This window comes from Silene latifolia, chromosome Y (assembly GCF_048544455.1).
Source record: "Silene latifolia isolate original U9 population chromosome Y, ASM4854445v1, whole genome shotgun sequence".
NCBI lineage: Eukaryota > Viridiplantae > Streptophyta > Magnoliopsida > Caryophyllales > Caryophyllaceae > Silene > Silene latifolia.
Genome location: NC_133538.1, coordinates 272,256,022 through 272,273,664, shown reverse-complemented (window position 1 = coordinate 272,273,664; position 17,643 = coordinate 272,256,022). Strand labels below are relative to the sequence as shown.

The following is a 17,643-nucleotide window of genomic DNA, read 5'->3' as shown; positions in this document are numbered from 1 at the left end:
TTCCCTATCTTTCGATCTAATGGGTTAGTCATAAATTAAGCATCTAACTGGTCGCATGCATTCGATTCGTTAAATACAACATTAAAATCAATTAAAACGAAAGGTAACCTCACGAGGTCAGTCGATCGACCAAGTATGTCAGTCGATCGACTGACACGCGAATTCGGTCCAATTTAATACTATGCCGCCTATGCCATAATTCGCCTACATTCTAGCACAAACTATTTAGCTACTCATGCTGAAAGTGATAACAACAATAATACTAGGGCAATAAAGTATAGAATTCATGATTAAAGCGGTAATTAACATACAACAATAATACGGTTTCGGGAATCTAACTTAGCAATTCTATACTAATAACGAAATAGAACGAACTGAAAGTAGAACAGGAAGAATACCGAAAATCGCAGGAGAACAGTAACGGAATGATTAGGAGTATGAATAAAAATCCGATGCAATCAATATCCAAAACCCTAACTATGATATTCTAAAATTGAATGTGAAACTTAGATAAAAACTTGATGTAAAAACTGAATGCTAAACTGATGTTTCTAGGTTACGTTATATAGCAACTAACGTAGCTTTATTTCCTAAACCTAACATAACTTTGGGCTTCAAGATTCACGATCTTTTAATTCTCGTCTGGAATAGCAATTGGGTCGATCGACTGCTAGAACTGGTCGATCGACTGGTCTTCAGTAAACAGTAGCTTCTGGAACCCGATGGTTGGTCGATCGACTAATGACCTCGGTCGATCGACTGCTTGAGCTGCTATTGACTTCTATAAACTCGTGGACTTGTCATTTGGGCCTTGAATTGCACACCAAGCTTGTTCCTCGGGTGAATACTTCACGTCACATGAAATGCAGGATACTCGGGGACGGATTTAGCTCGATTTCCGCTAGATTCTTCACATTTCTGCAATAATGTACAAAAATACGGAAGTAGACGGAAACAGGGTGAAATGTAGCATAAACTACATGAATGAGCTCTGAAATGCGTGTAAAATGGATGTAAAACATCATATAAAAGACACGCATCAAACTTCCCCAAACCAAACCCTTGCTTGTCCCCAAGCAAGAACTAGACTCGATCTAATGACCTAAGGGAACGAGTTCAATCTCAGAGCGAAATGCAACATGTAAAGCCTAAACCAATTTAATGCACAACCAACAATCAATTAGCAAATGAATCATGCAAACGAGTTATGGAGTCGTTAAAAATACTGAACCGTCAACTGTAAAGACTTATCAAATTGGACTCTCACGGGTCGCTCATACCACTCAATAAACACAGGTGAGTATATGTAAGATAGAAAGAAGTAAATGTAATGACGCTCACCTAACTACGACCTATAAGAACATGCCTGCAGTCTAATATGAAAACAATCTCTACAACCGTACATACGCATTCCAACCAACAAGAGACCATGACACACGCCGAGGTATAAATGTGGATATGTGAGGTATGGGTAAGAAGAGGCAAAACATTTATGGGAAAGTGGAGGTACAGGTGATCAAGCTAGTACCAAAACGGAACCATATGGCAACATCCAACTTCTTGCTCAAAATCAATCGAAACGGTGCTATAGCAAGCACAAATCTCACAATTTCCAGAGATAAAAGTAATCAACTAACTCCCCATAAAATATGAATAATACATGGGAGCAAAAATCGTCAAAAGATAAAGGCTTGAATTATGCGAATTTGATTTATTTCTCTTCCTCAAACCTCAGTCGATCGACCAAAAGAGGCAGTCGATCGACTTCACGAACAGTACAGAACTCTTTTTTTTTCTCTTTTTTCGAATCATTTTTTTTTCATATTTTTTCTTTTCTATTTCTTTCTTTGTTTCTTTCCTTCCTTTATTTCATCTTCCCAATAACGTCTCAACAGAGCATATGCCACCAAAAATGAGTAACAACCCCAAGAACACAGGACACTAGCTTGACAAAGGCAGACTAAATGTAGGATGTAGTAAATGGGACAAAAAAAGGATATTTTTGGCAGTGTGGAGCTTATGGGTAAAACGAATAAGGGGAAACCTCTACCACATGTGTCGACTAACCACAGACCAAATGCGTACAGGTATTCAGCAGATTAAGTTCATATTTATGCACATTTATGTGACATGACTCATAAGGAGTACTACTCACATTCCTAAATAAACCGGCCTTAGATGTCACCAGTTATAGGCTCTAAATCTCAGAAATGTGATGTAGTTTGCCAATTTTCTAAGTCAAGTCTCAAGTTCAGCAAATAATTAACGAAAACTCGTAGATATGCACTTACGATTCTACTAATAACATGTTAATCAGGCAAGGCTCAGGCAAAACAGGTGCAAATGCTATATCATCCTTGAAATACTACCGTTCCGACTCGGCCTATATGCTAAAATAAACGTGCATTTTTGAAATTTTTGAAATTTTTCAATTTTTTTTTGAATTTTTGGTATATATGAGAGGAATGAAATAAACAAATGCAAGACAAAATGTAAACGTGAATGCAAGCAAATGAAATGCGACGCAAAACCCTTCCCCAAACCAAATCGCACAATGTCCCCATTGTGCAAAATCATGTAATGAAGAAAAGAGAAATGGGAATTTGCGGGAAAAAGAAATAAAATAAAATAAAAAAACATGAAGTGAAAGTAAGGAACTCACAAGACTTTAAGCGCGTCAAAAGGGAAACCTCCCCAAACCAGCGTAAGCTAGGAGGTTTCAGTAGCCAGCAGTGCTACTAAAAGGTACCTGAAAGACAAGTAAAACCCATGCATAAAATCGATAAGACAATTTTGAAGCGGTAAACTTGTGCACAATTGAGAAAATAGAAGAAATAAATAATTTGACGGAAAGAAAAGTGGAGTAGAAAACTCCCTTAAGTCCGCATATCGACCAAACACGGCAGGGGAGAGGTCGTGAATAGGTACAGCAGCGTCCTCGGTCGATCGACCAAGGATGGCAGTCGATCGACCAATGTGTCAGGAACAGTAGCTCCTGGAAAGTGCAACTCGGTCGATCGACCAATGTAGCCGATCGATCGACCGAAAATCTTCTTGAACTCCTTATTTCTTCGTATTTGCTCAATAACTTGAGCCAATGAGGTCTAAAAACCTGCAAGTGCACAATAATACGCGCCCAAAATTGCGCAAAACCCAAAATAAAGTCTCAAACGTATGAAATCCTAAGCAAGCAAAATAAAAATGCGAAGTTTTCGCGCACACAAAAGCAATAAAAAGTGTCTAACAAAAGCAAATAAAATGAAGTTTATAAAGAGCTCGATCAACTAATAGTTGATCAAGAATGGCCATGGTATGGCCCACTTCGTCGGCTTCTGGCTACTAGAGGTAGCCTCAACGGTGCTTATTTGAGCAGCTGCACCCTTCTTAGCTTCCACGTCCGTATGGCTCAACGGATCAACACTATCATCATCTCCCCATCAAGGATCTCTTCGGGCTTGTCGAATCCAAATCGACCGTCGGCTTTGATCGCTCATCATCAACTACCTCATCAATTCCATAGCTCAAGCAACCAAGACCTCCTCTTTGAATGATCGGCTTCTTTACGATTGGAGCAACTTGCAAAGACTTCTTTCCCCAAACCAGCTCTGCGCAACATCTAAAACAACAGATTCTTCCTCCTTTTTGCTCCCAGTTCGGGGCAGAGGGGTTAACACAGAAGTAGTAATAGAGACGGGCAATTCAGGAAGCACAAAGTACGATTTCTTTTCAGAAACCGTGTTACAAGTCACATGCCACATGGGGTCCTTTTTCTTAGCAGGTTGGGCAAAGACAATAGAATGCTTTCCCACTTTGAAAGTCAAGGTTCCTAGACTGACATCTATGACTGCACCAAAGAGGTGTGCGAAATGGCCTACCCAAAATAATGGGTATATGAGCATCCTCGGGCATGTCAAGTACAACAAAGTCGACGGGGAAGAAGAACTTCCCTATTTGGACAGGATGTCCTCTAAGACTCCTATTGGTGGACCGCAGATCGGTCGACCATCCGAATCTGTCATATCTCATCATCTGCGAACCTAGTCAATTTGAGCTTCCTAGCTAGACTCAAAGGCATGACGCTTATACTAGTTCCTAAGTCACATAATGCCTTCTCAATAGAGAAGGTACCTATATTGCAAGGAACAGAAAAGCTACCCGGGTCCTCTAGCTTATGGGGTGCAGTATGAGACAAGTAAGAGCATGAATCTTTGGTTAATGCGACAGTGTGAACATGTTCAAGCGACTTTTTCTTAGATAGGAGTTGTTTCATGAATTTAGTGTATGCTGGCACTTGATTGACCAACTCAAGGAAGGGTACTTGCACATTCAAGCTACGAATAACTTTTTCAAACTTACTGAAAGATACTTGTTCCTTTGTTGGCACTAGTCTCTCCGGATATGGGGCTGTAAGAAGTACCTTAGCCCTCTCCTCTAAGTTGCGCATGCCGGCATCCGTGGACTTAGGCTGGAAGTCAACTGCTTTCTCCTTGTTAAAGCTTAAATCCCCCTCAGACCGTCTCAAATGTGAGCCATTAACCGTCATCGGATCGAACTTCGGAATTGGGACGGACCCATCAGCACTCGGGTCTGGCCCTAACACTCTCGGAGTTGTCGTGCCCCGAAACAAATGGTCCCTTATGTTATCGGGCATCGGAGGACGAACAATCTCGCTATCAGCAGTAATATTGGTCAATCGACCACTATCCTCAGTCGATCGACCAAGGTGCACAGTTCCAGAAGCTATTGTAACCCGCGTATCAGTCGATCGACCGGGTGTATCAGTCGATCGACTGATATACCTGGTAGACGCCTTTTTCTTTGAATTATTCGTTTCAGCTTTCTTTTGACTCGGATCTGCCTCATTCTTTTCAACAGCATCCTCGACCATGGCAGGCCCCTCCAGGGTGGACCCACTCCTCAATGTGATGGCGTTCAAGGTCTCCTTTTGGTCGGTTTGAGTCGGCCGGAGCTCGAGAGGTACTCTTACTAGCCAATTGAGCAATTTGGCTCTCAAGTAGCTTCATCCCTGCCTCTCTTGCTTGGGACTCCTTCATCAACAAGTTCTTAAACTCAAAGAAAATCGAACTATGGGATTGTTGTTGCTTCTTTGCGCGCACATAAGGCGGTTTTTGATATTATTGTTGCTTTTGATGAGGGGCACATAGGGTTCTTCTGCTGGAGGTGGAGTTGGATTTAGGACATTCTGGCTACTCCACCTCAGGTTGGGATGAACATTAGGCTCATAGTAGGTGTTTGTCTGCCTATAATGTTGAAAGGCAGCACAAGACTTAAAGGTACTAGGGCAATTCTTCGAAACGTGTCCCTAAGCTCCACACCTTTCACAGACGAAAGGACCGTCTGACACAACATTTACTTGATACATACCCCCCTTTGAAGCTCCTCCTAATTCATATTTGTCAAATCTCGCAGTGAGAGCTTCAAGTGCAGCTACAGAGGAAGATTCAGCAGCTCTCCTCTGGTTCCCTCTGGAATTCCCATACTCAGCCTTGTGGGTAGCTAGATCGTCGATGATCTTCCACCCCTTGGTCTCTCCCAAGTTCTCAGCAAATCGGCCATTGGGCTGCAAACATCCAAAATAGCCCTCTGATCGTCATACAGCCCATTATAGAAATGATTGCACAAGCTCCATTTTTCGAAACCATGGTGCGGTATGGTTCGCACCAGCTTCTTAAATCGGACCCATGCCTCGTGGAATTTCTTATCCGGCCCTTGTTTGAAACTCGTGATTTGGGCTCTAATAGCAATCGTCTTTGAAGCAGAAAAGTACTTCTTGTAGAATGCCAATGCCAAGGAATTCTAGTCGGTGATCCCATGAGCGGCTCGGTCCAGATCTCTATACCACTCCCTTGCAACATCACGAAGGGAGAAGATAAACATGGTCTCCTTGATCTGGTCTTGAGTCACACCGGCTGGTGGAGGTATGGAACAGCAGTAGTCAATAAACGTCTCCATATGCTTAGCTGCATCTTCATTTGCAGCTCCCCCGAACTGGTTTCTCTCAACCATATTAATGTATGAAGGCTTTGGTTCGAACTTCCGGCATCTCCTGTAATTCAACCCCTTATATAAATTTGCAGCTGTCAGCTCAGAATGACTAGCTATACTCGCTTCCTCAGCCATGACTGGAATTTCTGGAGAAGTGATTGTCTCAGCTGAAGAGGTGGAAACGGGTGAAGACTGTGGGTCTTCCTCGAACAGCTCGTTCTCGTGATAGCTTGACAGAGTACTCAACTCTTCCTCTGTCGGTAATACCCTTTGTGATCGTCTCAACTCGCGCAAAGATTTCTCTATCTCAGGATCGAATGGTACTAGTTCACCACCCTGTGACCTGCGTATAAGAAGAAACTACAAAAAGAATATAAGAAAAGTTTAAGGAACATAAGTCCCTTAAACTAAGAAAGACTAAAATTAAAACAACTAAAAATTAGAACTATTGCCTCCCCGGCAACGGCGCCAAAATTTGATACCCGTCGTTGTGAGTACCAAAAATAAGATTTATAATTTCCTATTAAGACAAACCTAGGCTAGTGGTAACAGGGTAGAACCACAAGGAGGCAGACGTAATTTCTAGCTGTCTAATTATAGTCTAAGGTAACGATTGTGGGGGTTGAGTTGAATTGGTCTATAGCTAAGAATAAATAAAGACAGTAAACTAAAAAGACGGCTTAAACAGATAAAGAAGGGGTACTAGGATGGTCGGTTCATTAAAGCTTCGGCGGAAGCATACTAAGTCGGTCTGAATCAAACACAAGTGAGGCGGGAAACAAGAGGTCCTCTCGGTCCACTCTTAACAAATAACATCTTTCGATCTCGCTATAGTTCCCTAATATCACTAATACTGACTCTCGTCCTGAAAAGTGACTAACGGTCTAAACTATACCTATCTTTCGATCTCAGCACAGTTTAGTCATCTTAATTGGTGATCAAATAACTTTCCCTATCTTTCGATCTAATGGGTTAGTCATAAATTAAGCATCTAACTGGTCGCATGCATTCGATTCGTTAAATACAACATTAAAATCAATTAAAACGAAAGGTAACCTCACGAGGTCAGTCGATCGACCAAGTATGTCAGTCGATCAACTGACACGCGAATTCAGTCCAATTTAATACTATGCCGCCTACGCCATAATTCGCCTACATCCTAGCACAAACTATTTAGCTACTCATGCTGAAAGTGATAACAACAATAATACTAGGGCAATAAAGTATTGAATTCATGATTAAAGCGGTAATTAACATACAACAATAATATGGTTTCGGGAATCTAACTTAGCAATTCTATACTAATAACAAAATAGAACGAACTGAAAGTAGAACAGGAAGAATACCGAAAATCGCAGGAGAACAGTAACGGAATGATTAGGAGTATGAATAAAAATCCGATGCAATCAATATCCAAAACCCTAACTATGATATTCTAAAATTGAATGTGAAACTTAGATAAAAACTTGATGTAAAAACTGAATGCTAAACTGATGTTTCTAGGTTACGTTATATAGCAACTAACGTAGCTTTATTTCCTAAACCTAACATAACTTTGGGCTTCAAGATTCACGATCTTTTAATTCTCGTCTGGAATAGCAATTGGGTCGATCGACTGCTAGAACTGGTCGATCGACTGGTCTTCAGTAAACAGTAGCTTCTGGAACCCGATGGTTGGTCGATCGACTGATGACCTCGGTCGATCGACTGCTTGAGCTGCTATTGACTTCTATAAACTCGTGGACTTGTCATTTGGGCCTTGAATTGCGCACCAAGCTCGTTCCTCGGGTGAATACTTCACGTCACATGAAATGCAGGATACTCGGGGACGGATTTAGCTCGATTTCCGCTGGATTCTTCACATTTCTGCAATAATGTACAAAAATACGGAAGTAGACGGAAATAGGGAGAAATGTAGCATAAACTACATGAATGAGCTCTGAAATGCGTGTAAAATGGGATGTAAAACATCATATAAAAGACACGCATCACATTGGTCTTTGTGTAAAAAGGAATAGATAACAATTGACTGAGACGGAGGGAGTAGTAATTTAAGTGGCGCACAAATTCAAGTTACTATATGCTACAATGCTACATTATAAAATTAACTGCTTATATCAGGTGGAGGAGCAGAAAAGTAAGATATAGAAGGTGACAAGGTACTCCTTGATTTGTGTGCCAGTCAACAACATAGTTTCCTTATAAAAGTGTTCGATCTTCACCACCCAACCATTGAGACTGATCAAATCTTTGCAGCGTTGGACCAAGAGACGGAGCCCGTTACTCAACAATTGTTCTTCATGAAAGAAATTGGCACACAGACTATTATTGACATGGACGACAACAATGATAGAATATGTGTAAATTATGTAAATTATTTACTAAATATTTACCTTCCGTATTTGTTGTAAATTAGTTCCGCTAATTTAGGCTAGAATATCTCGTCTATCTTTTGACTGAGACTTGTACATATAGTCTTGTAATTATCTTTTCTAATCATTCATTGAATCATAATAATCTTATATGGTATCAGTGTCTTCCTAGGGAAAGATTCTAAAATCGCTTCCGCAAACCCTAGCCTTCCATCGTAATCTTCACGGCTCTCTCTCTCTCTCTCTCTCTCTCTCTCTCTCTCTCTCTCTCTCATCTCCCTCTTCCTCTGACCTCACGTTACCATAGACCTCTCGTCACTACAATGGTGTCTGACGCAAAATCTGCCTTTCATCCGGCGCTTGCTGTCAACAATATTAAGAATCATGTCACCGTCACTCTTGGTATGGACAATGATCAGTACCCATTGTGGGTTGTGCTATTCACAAACCACGCCAAAGCCAATCGGGTCCTTCACCATATTGTCAAACCAATAGGCGGTTCCAAAGCTCCTGCCACGGCGGAAGAGAAAGAACTTTGGGCAACGCTTGACGCGACTGTTCTTTAGTGGATTTACTCCACCGTCACCACTGATCTCCTAGAAACTATTGTTGAATTTGACACCACGGCCATGGCGACATGGAAACGTGTCAGTGACATTTTCCAAGACAACAAAAATTCTAGGGCGGTGACTCTTGAACAATAATTTTCCCACATCTCCATGTCAGATTTTTCCTCTGTTTCCACTTACTGTCAACGATTGAAATCGTTAGCGGATCAATTAAAAAATGTTGGCTCTCCGGTCTCCGAGACACGTTTGGTCCTTTAAACAGTCTCCGGTCTTAGCGAGGCGTACCATCATGTTGGTACCATCATTCGCCAAGCTGATCCTCTCCCTACATTCATTCGGGCCAGATCGATGCTTACTCTTGAAGATGCCGGAATAGCGAAATAGGCAGCCACAAACTCTACCCTGTATGTTGGCGACAGTGGAGTACCTTCTGCTCCGGGTTCAGGATCTCCCACCAAAGGGAAAGGTGGTCGCAATCATGGCTCGGGTAATAAGAAGAAGCGCGGTGGTAATAAAGGCGGACATAAAGAAGGTAAGCAATCACGGGGGACGTCATCCACTCCTACTAGTTCGGTTCCTGCACCCGCCACAATGGGCTGGTGGTGACGATCCTTAGTCGTGGCCCTCCTCTCCATGGGGTTATCCACCATGTCCGTACCCATCCAACCCGTGGTTTCGTCCTCCTATGCCTCGGTCTCAAGCTGGTGTTCTCGATCCTCGACCTGCTCAAGCATATGTCTCTGTTGATGGGTCCACTCCGTCTCAAACTGACATTGAAGCAGCGATGTACACTCTTGGTCTCGTTCTACCAGATCCCTCCTTCTACATGGACACCGGTGCTACGTCTCATATGACGTCGAATCAAGGTATTCTCTCGTCTTTTGTCAATTCCAATATTAAACGTGGTATAATTGTCGGAAATAGTCAATCACTTCCCATTACTAGTTATGGACAAACTACATTACCAAATCCTCTCCCGCCCCTTGTTTCAAAAAATGTTCTCCTTGCACCCAAATTAGTCAAAAATTTAATTTCCGTTAGAAAATTTACTACTGATAATTCCGTCAGTGTTGAATTTGACCCACTTGGCTTTTGTGTGAAGGATTTATGGGCGGGGACTGGACTCAAGAGGTGTAACAGTAGGGGCGATCTTTACCCCATTTCCGCAGCTATAAAAATCGACTCCTGCCCATCGTCTTTTGTAGCGTTAGCACCCTCCCTTTGGCATGACCGTTTAGGCCATCCCGGCACTCCTGCCATGTCTTCCCTTAGGCAAAATAAATTTATCGATTGTAATTTGGATTCTAGTAAAACAATTTGTCAATCGTGTTCTCTTGGAAAACATATTCGTTTACCGTTTGCTAATTCTATTACGCGTACTTTTATGCCATTTGATATATTGCATTGTGATCTTTAGACCTCTCCCGTCCCAAGTTCGTCTGGTCATAGTTACTACCTGCTCATTTTAGATGATTATAGCAACTTTCTGTGGACATTTCCTATCTCTAAGAAATCACATGTTAGTTCTATTATGTTCAAACTCTATAAATTAATTCAAACTCAATTTGAGCGAAACATTAAAACAATACAATGTGACAACGGCACTGAGTTTGTTAATGGCTTATTACAAAAGTTTTGTGAACAAAACGGGCTGGATTACCGCCTTACTTGCCCACATACTTCCTCGCAAAATGGGAAAGTCGAACGCAAAATTCGTTCCGTTAACAATATTGTTCGCACTTTATTGTTTCATGCTTCTATGCCCGTGTCTTTTTGGCCTCAAGCTTTAGAAATGGCAACGTATCTTTTGAATATTCTTCCAAGTAAAATTTTAGCCTTTCATTCTCCCTTATCCATGTTATATCTTCGTGACCTGTCCTATAGTCATCTTAAGGTTTTCGGTTGTTTATGTTTCCCTCTTATTCCTAGTACGACGATTCATAAATTGCAACCTAGGTCTCGTCCTTGTTTCTTCCTTGGTTATCCGTCTAATCACCGTGGGTATAAATGTTTTGACATGTCTACAAATAAAATTATTATAAGTCGTCGTGTTATATTCGATGAATCCGTTTTTCCTTTTTCTAAAGTTGGTCACCCGGATTCCCGTACCTATGATTTTTTAGATGAAGGAATGTCCCCCTATGTCCTTCACCAAATGACATCTCCCCCACCTGACCTATCTTCCTCTCGGCCTGCCACTGCACCTCACCCCACTACCTGTGACGTGCCTCCCACTGCCACCATTGACCCGCCTATTCCCCCTGCCATTGTTGCCCCCCAATACGGCCTGCCACATTACCCACAGCGAGCAAATCGTCCAAACCCACCACTAGAGCTGACCACGGTATTTATAAACCGAATCCTAAATATACCAATCCCCCAACTGATCATAATTTGAGCCACACCGTTGCAATCTCTCCTCTTCCCCGCAACCCTGTTTTGGCCCTCCATGACCCTAATTGGAAGCTTGCCATGGATGACGAATATAATGCGTTAATTGACAATAAGACTTAGGAACTTGTTCCTCGGCCTCCTAATGTTAATATAATTCGGTCTATGTGATTTTTCGACACAAAGTGCACTCTGATGGTTCTTTTGAAAGGTATAAGGCTCGTCTTGTAGGTGACGGGAAAACTCAACAGGTTGGCATTGATTGCGGGGAAACTTTCAGTCCGGCGGTTAAGCCGGCTACCATTCGTACGGTTCTTTGTATTGCCTTATCAAAGAAATGGGTTATTAATCAGCTCGATGTTAAAAACGCTTTTATTCATGGACAACTCAATGAAACTGTGTACATGTATCCACCTATGGGCTATCGGGATAAGCTTCATCCCGGCCATGTTTGCCTTCTCAAGAAATCCCTTTACGGGCTCAAACTAGCACCTCGTGCTTGGTACAAACGATTCGCGGATTATGCATCTCATATTGGTTTTCGGCAAAGCAAAGTTGACAATTCATTATTTGTTTTTCGTCAAGGTAACAATATTGCTTATCTGTTACTTTACGTCGACGATATTATTCTCACTTGCTCAACCGATAAGCTGCGTGCTTCCTTTATGAAACAATTACATTCCGAGTTCGCCATAAAAGACCTTGGTACTCTTCATTATTTCTTGGGAATTTCAGTTCAAATGCAATCATCCATCATGTTTTTATCTAAAACGAAATATGTTGAGACTATTATCGATCGCGCCGGCATGTCCTCTTGCAAACCAGCTGCCACCCCTGTCGACACCAAACCTAAGCTTGGCAACAGTTCATCTACACCGTGCGCCGATCCCAAATTGTATCGTAGCCTCGCCGGTGCTCTCCAATACCTCACTTTTACTCGGCCGGATATCTCATATGCCGTACAACAAGTGTGTTTGTTCATGCACAACCCGATGGATGAGCATATGCAAGCTCTCAAATGTGTTATTCGTTACATTCGTGGCACTTCCAACCACGGTCTTTGGTTATGACCATCGCTGGCCACTGCTCTTACGGCCTACACGGACGCCGACTTGGGCGGATGCCCGGATACCCGACGTTCCACATCCGGTTATTGTGTGTTCTTGGGCGATAATCTCTTTTCTTGGGCTTCAAAGCGTCAACCGACTTTATCTCGCTCGAGTGCCGAAGCCGAGTATCGCGGAGTTGCTAATGTAGTTGTTGAGTCTTGTCGGCTCCGTAATATCTTGGTGGAATTACATATCCCTATGCCGAAAGCAACTCTAGTTTATTGCGACAACGTTAGTGATATCTATCTTTCAGGCAATCCCGTACAACATCAACGAACCAAACATATCGAAATGGATATTCATTTTGTACGCGAAAAATTCGAACGTGGTGACGTTCGGGTTCGTCATATTCCGTCTCGCTATCAGATTGCTGACATTTTTACTAAAGGTCTTCCTTTAGTGCTTTTTGATGATTTTCGGGATAGTTTAAACGTTCGGAATACTCCTGTTTCAACTACGGGGGAGTGATAGAATATGTGTAAATTATGTAAATTATTTACTACATATTTACCTTCCGTATTTGTTGTAAATTGGTTCCGCTAATTTAGGCTAGAATATCTCGTCTATCTTTTGACTGAGACTTGTACATATACTCTTGTAATTATCTTTTCTAATCATTCATTGAATCATAATAATCTTATAAAGAACCTTGGCTAAATGAAATGACCGGGTGTGCTCGAGACTAGCTAGAAGAGTCCTCATCTTGGCCCTCATAGAATTATTTCTGCTCTCCTCCACCTGATTTATCTCCTATCCTTAGAAAAAATGTTTTAGGTGTAATTTTACCTCGTATTATTTCTAGTTAATTTTGGGGCATTGCCCCTCTTATGTAACAAAAATAAAAATAAAAATTAATTGCTTATAGGAGAAGTTGTCAACTAACACAATCACTTTTAATGCTCTACCTAATTCATATAGGCTATATGAAATCACATGTTGTCATTTAAGATGTCGTCTTAAGTTCAAAACGGGTCATATATTATAACATTTCTGTATATAAGACAAATATATTGATTTTCTCTATATATTCTTAGACTATGTTCATCAATAACATTTATGATAAGAAGACAAAAAAAAAATCATCAAAAAGTAATAATAAAATAATGCTTGATGGAAAAAATCACAACATTGGGTTATTCTACATTATTTCTGCAACATGGTGTTGCACCACTATGTTGCCTCTCTCTTCACCACGTATCACTTGATTATAGGGTAATGCATTAAGGAATTTATATTAAATAATAAAAATTGATTGTCACCAGAAAATTGTTACTAGAGTTGAAAAATTAAAAGTGAATGTTATTAAGGTGGAATAGTAGCAAAAAGTGAGAATATTACTTTTATATTCATAACACTCAATTTACTAATGTTATTGATATACATAGTCTTATATATACAAGTGATATATATTTGACCCGTTTTAAGTTTAAAACAAATAGGATCGTCTTAAGGGAAACTTAGTGATATGAAATATTACCCCACACACATGATGAAAGTAGGAAACCTTGACATCATTATCTTACTATCTAGTTGATATATAAATGCTCATGCTTATGAGGTTGTAATGAAAGTTTATGGATACTCATTAATTGTCTAAAACAAATCACTTCATAGGTAGGAGTCATAATCAATCTTAGATTCTTTGGGTAACAACACAACATGACAGGTTGCACCAAAACGGACACGGACACGGACACGGACACTTGATACGGCATCCCATGAAATTTAGGACACGGGACATGCTATTTAAATTTAATAAAAAAACATATTTTATGGTTATAAATAACGTATGACTTTATTTTTGCATGTATTTGATACTAAATTTAGGTAATTGAAGGTAAAATCTGACCTTTAGCTATAACTATTTCTCATTTCCCACCCAAACCAATCTTCTAATCAATCTCTTTTGACAATTTGTTCCTCGTCTAAACTATAACATATTTAGGCATGTGTCCAACGAGTGTCGGATGTCCGAGTGTCGGACACGGTGTCGGACACGGTGTCGGACACGGGATGGCTAGTTAGAAGGAGTGTCCGTGCTACCTAGATGCAACATTCACATCCAAGGTAAGCCTCTCTTCAATATTTTGTATCAATATTCTCAAGGAGTTGCATGCTGCATTTGTTCTATCTTGTTATTGTGTTCGCCCCACTTTGTCTCCCGATTGCATTGCTAAAAGTAAAAAGATAATACATTTGATGGATACTTGTGTGATTTTATTAACAACACTTTAATATAGGTTACATCCTTTTACTTTGGGGGCTATAAAACGTCGTCGACGTTTTATAACAAATCGTCGACGCTTTTCATAAAAAAGACGCCTCCTACCCTTGCTCTTCCTCTCTCTTCCCAATCCTCTCCCAAGCAAAAAACACTAAAAAAAAATAAAATAAAAAAATTGTTGAAGAACTAACTAACTCGGTTGGTTGAAGAACTACACGAAAAATCGACATCAACAAAACAACGATTCAATGTCAAACAACGAGCAATCCACATCAAATGCTAACAACGAATCTGAGGTACATAATTACACAATCTATTTTCATTTCAATCGATTTAGTATGATTATTGAATTAGATGTTAAGTTGATATATTGAATTACATGTTAAGTCTTCATAGAATTAGGATGAATGTAACAAACACGCCCAAACCCGTCGAAAATAGTTGTAGTCGTCAATTAGGACGTAGAAAATCAAAGTCCCTCATGGAGAGGGACGTGTAGATTCAAAGTCCCCCATGGACGGGGACGTGAAAACTCAACGTCCATCATGGACAGAGACGTGAATATTCAAAGTCCGTCATGGACATGGACTTTGAATTTCAATGTCCACCATGGACAGACTTTGAAACTCAAAGTCCACCATGGGGAGGGACGTGTACTATTCACGTCCATGCATGGTTTGGACGTTGAGTTTGCATGTCTGTCGTGGTGATGGACTTTGAGTTTCAAAGTCCGCTCCTGGTACAGACTATGAAATTGTTTTTTCTTCATTTTATTTACTTTTTTTCGTAAGTTTTACAAATTTTAACATATTTTAGCATGTAATCATTATTAATTTTGTGTTATAACAGGATTCATTTGAGGAATTTGGTGGAAATGATGTTAATTACAACCACCTATTTGAGACGGTTACATGTTTTGCGAGTCGGGATGAAGTGTTTGAGTGGGCTCAAAAAATAGCTTTTGATAACGGGTTTGCCTTAATAAAAGCATCAAATGGGGCCAAAAATCGTAAACAACCCGAGTTGCTAGGCTCTTACTTTCGTTGTTCAAGGTACGGCCGAACTAGAAAGAAGATCGATCCCGATATTCCCGAGAAGCCTAAGAAGAAAGGGACACCTAAGTGTGAGTGTTTGTTTCGGGTTCGAGCCGTTCAGAACCGGGCTAATGATATAAATGGAAAGGAGTTGATTGTTTGGAACATTTTGACATCAGATAAAGGTGGATATCACAACCACAAAGTAACAAAGTACAAAGACGGTCATAGGCATTTTGCTGGTTTGAATGCCGAAGAGAAAGAGTTCGTGAGGCAACAAGTCCGGGCGTCGATTCCCCCGAAAGATATTAAAAATGGTCTTCATCAAAGAACTCCCGATAAACCCCAACCTACAAGCATCCAAATTTATAGTGCGGTTAACAAGTTTCGGCGTGAAGTTAGAGGAACACGCAATACCGCTCGACAAATGTTGGCTGTAGCCGTTGCTGCTAATTATGTGGAATGGCACAAAACAGATTCCGAGACAAAGGAGCTTACTCATGTTTTTATGGCTCATCCGAAAGCGGTTAAACTGTTCCGTGCTTATCCACATGTGGTTCTTATTGACTCGACATACAAGACAAATAAATACAAAATTGCTCTTGTTGAGGTTGTTGGTGTAACACCGTGTGGTTCTTCCTTCTTAATTGCTACAGTGCTCCTTCCGTCAGAGTCGGAAGACGATTATGGGTGGATGTTGTTGAGATTAGGGGAGCTACTAAGTTGTACGGGTTCATCTATTTCGGCCTTTGTCACTGATCGGGAGATTGGGTTGATCGCCGCTCTTGAGTCCCTTCATCCGAGCACTCCTCACCTTTTGTGTCGTTGGCACATTAACCGTTCTATGGAGAAACAAGCACTCTCAAAGTAGAATTTGATGTGGTACAAAGATATCATTTTGCACAGTCCAGAAAGCGGTTGGGACCGCGTGATCAATGCATCCACCATTGATGAGTTTAGGAGCGCTTGGGAATGTTTTAGTGAAAAGTGGGAAGAGATGGCGCTTTATGTGATCAGTACATGGGGTAAATACAGGAAGAAGTTCGTGAACTATTATACACAACTTCTAAAACAAGAAAAATAAAAATTGCACATTAAAATAAAAATTATTAACTTTAAATACAAAATAAATACAAATTACACATTTAAATACAAAATTAACAACTTTTAATTTAAAAAAAATATAAATTACACATTAAAATTACTTTAAATACAAATAAATTCAAAATAACACAAAACTAACAACTTCTAATAAAAATTAAATATAAATTTAACCATTATAAATAAAATACACAACTTCTAAAACAAGAAAAATAAAAATTGCACATTAAAATTGAAAATATACGGTTTAAACGAAATAAAAAGGTCTTAACCATGGATGGACATTGAAATTCAAAGTCCGACCATGGTTAGGACATTGAATTTCAACGTCCATTGCCAACCCAGCCGCTGCAATTCAACGTCCGTCCATTGCCAACGTTGAAACCAAACGTCCATGCCCATTCAAGACGTGCACATTCAACGTCCTTACCATACATGGACATTGAATGGCAGCGTCCATCACCACCCCAGACGCAAGCTTTCAACGTCCCTCCCCCTTCTGATGGATGCTTTCAACGTCCCTCCATTGACAACAACAACAACTCGACAACAACAACAAACAACAACAACAAACAACATACAACAACAACAAATCAGCAACAACAACAACAACAACAAACAACAACAACAAACAACAAAACAACAACAACTACATCGACAACAACAACAAATCAATCGAAAAGAACAAAACAACAATAACAAAATTGAAACGAGAAATTTAAACAAAGACAAACAAAGACAAACATTACTAGCTTATATGTCGTGGGGGAGTTGAAACAAGGATGAATTTAATCAAATTAAACAACTAAAACTAAACTAATTGAAAAAAAAAACGAC

General features: G+C 40.4%; 1 protein-coding gene across 1 annotated transcript; it reads left to right on the top strand.

Moving 5' to 3' along the window:
- Positions 1 to 14,919: 14,919 nt before the first annotated feature.
- Positions 14,920 to 16,576, top strand: LOC141630669 (protein FAR1-RELATED SEQUENCE 4-like). The gene is made up of 2 exons (XM_074443442.1): positions 14,920 to 14,967; positions 15,521 to 16,576. The coding sequence occupies exons 1-2, from the start codon at positions 14,920 to 14,922 to the stop codon at positions 16,574 to 16,576; spliced, it is 1,104 nt and encodes a 367-aa protein (XP_074299543.1).
- Positions 16,577 to 17,643: the final 1,067 nt, after the last annotated feature.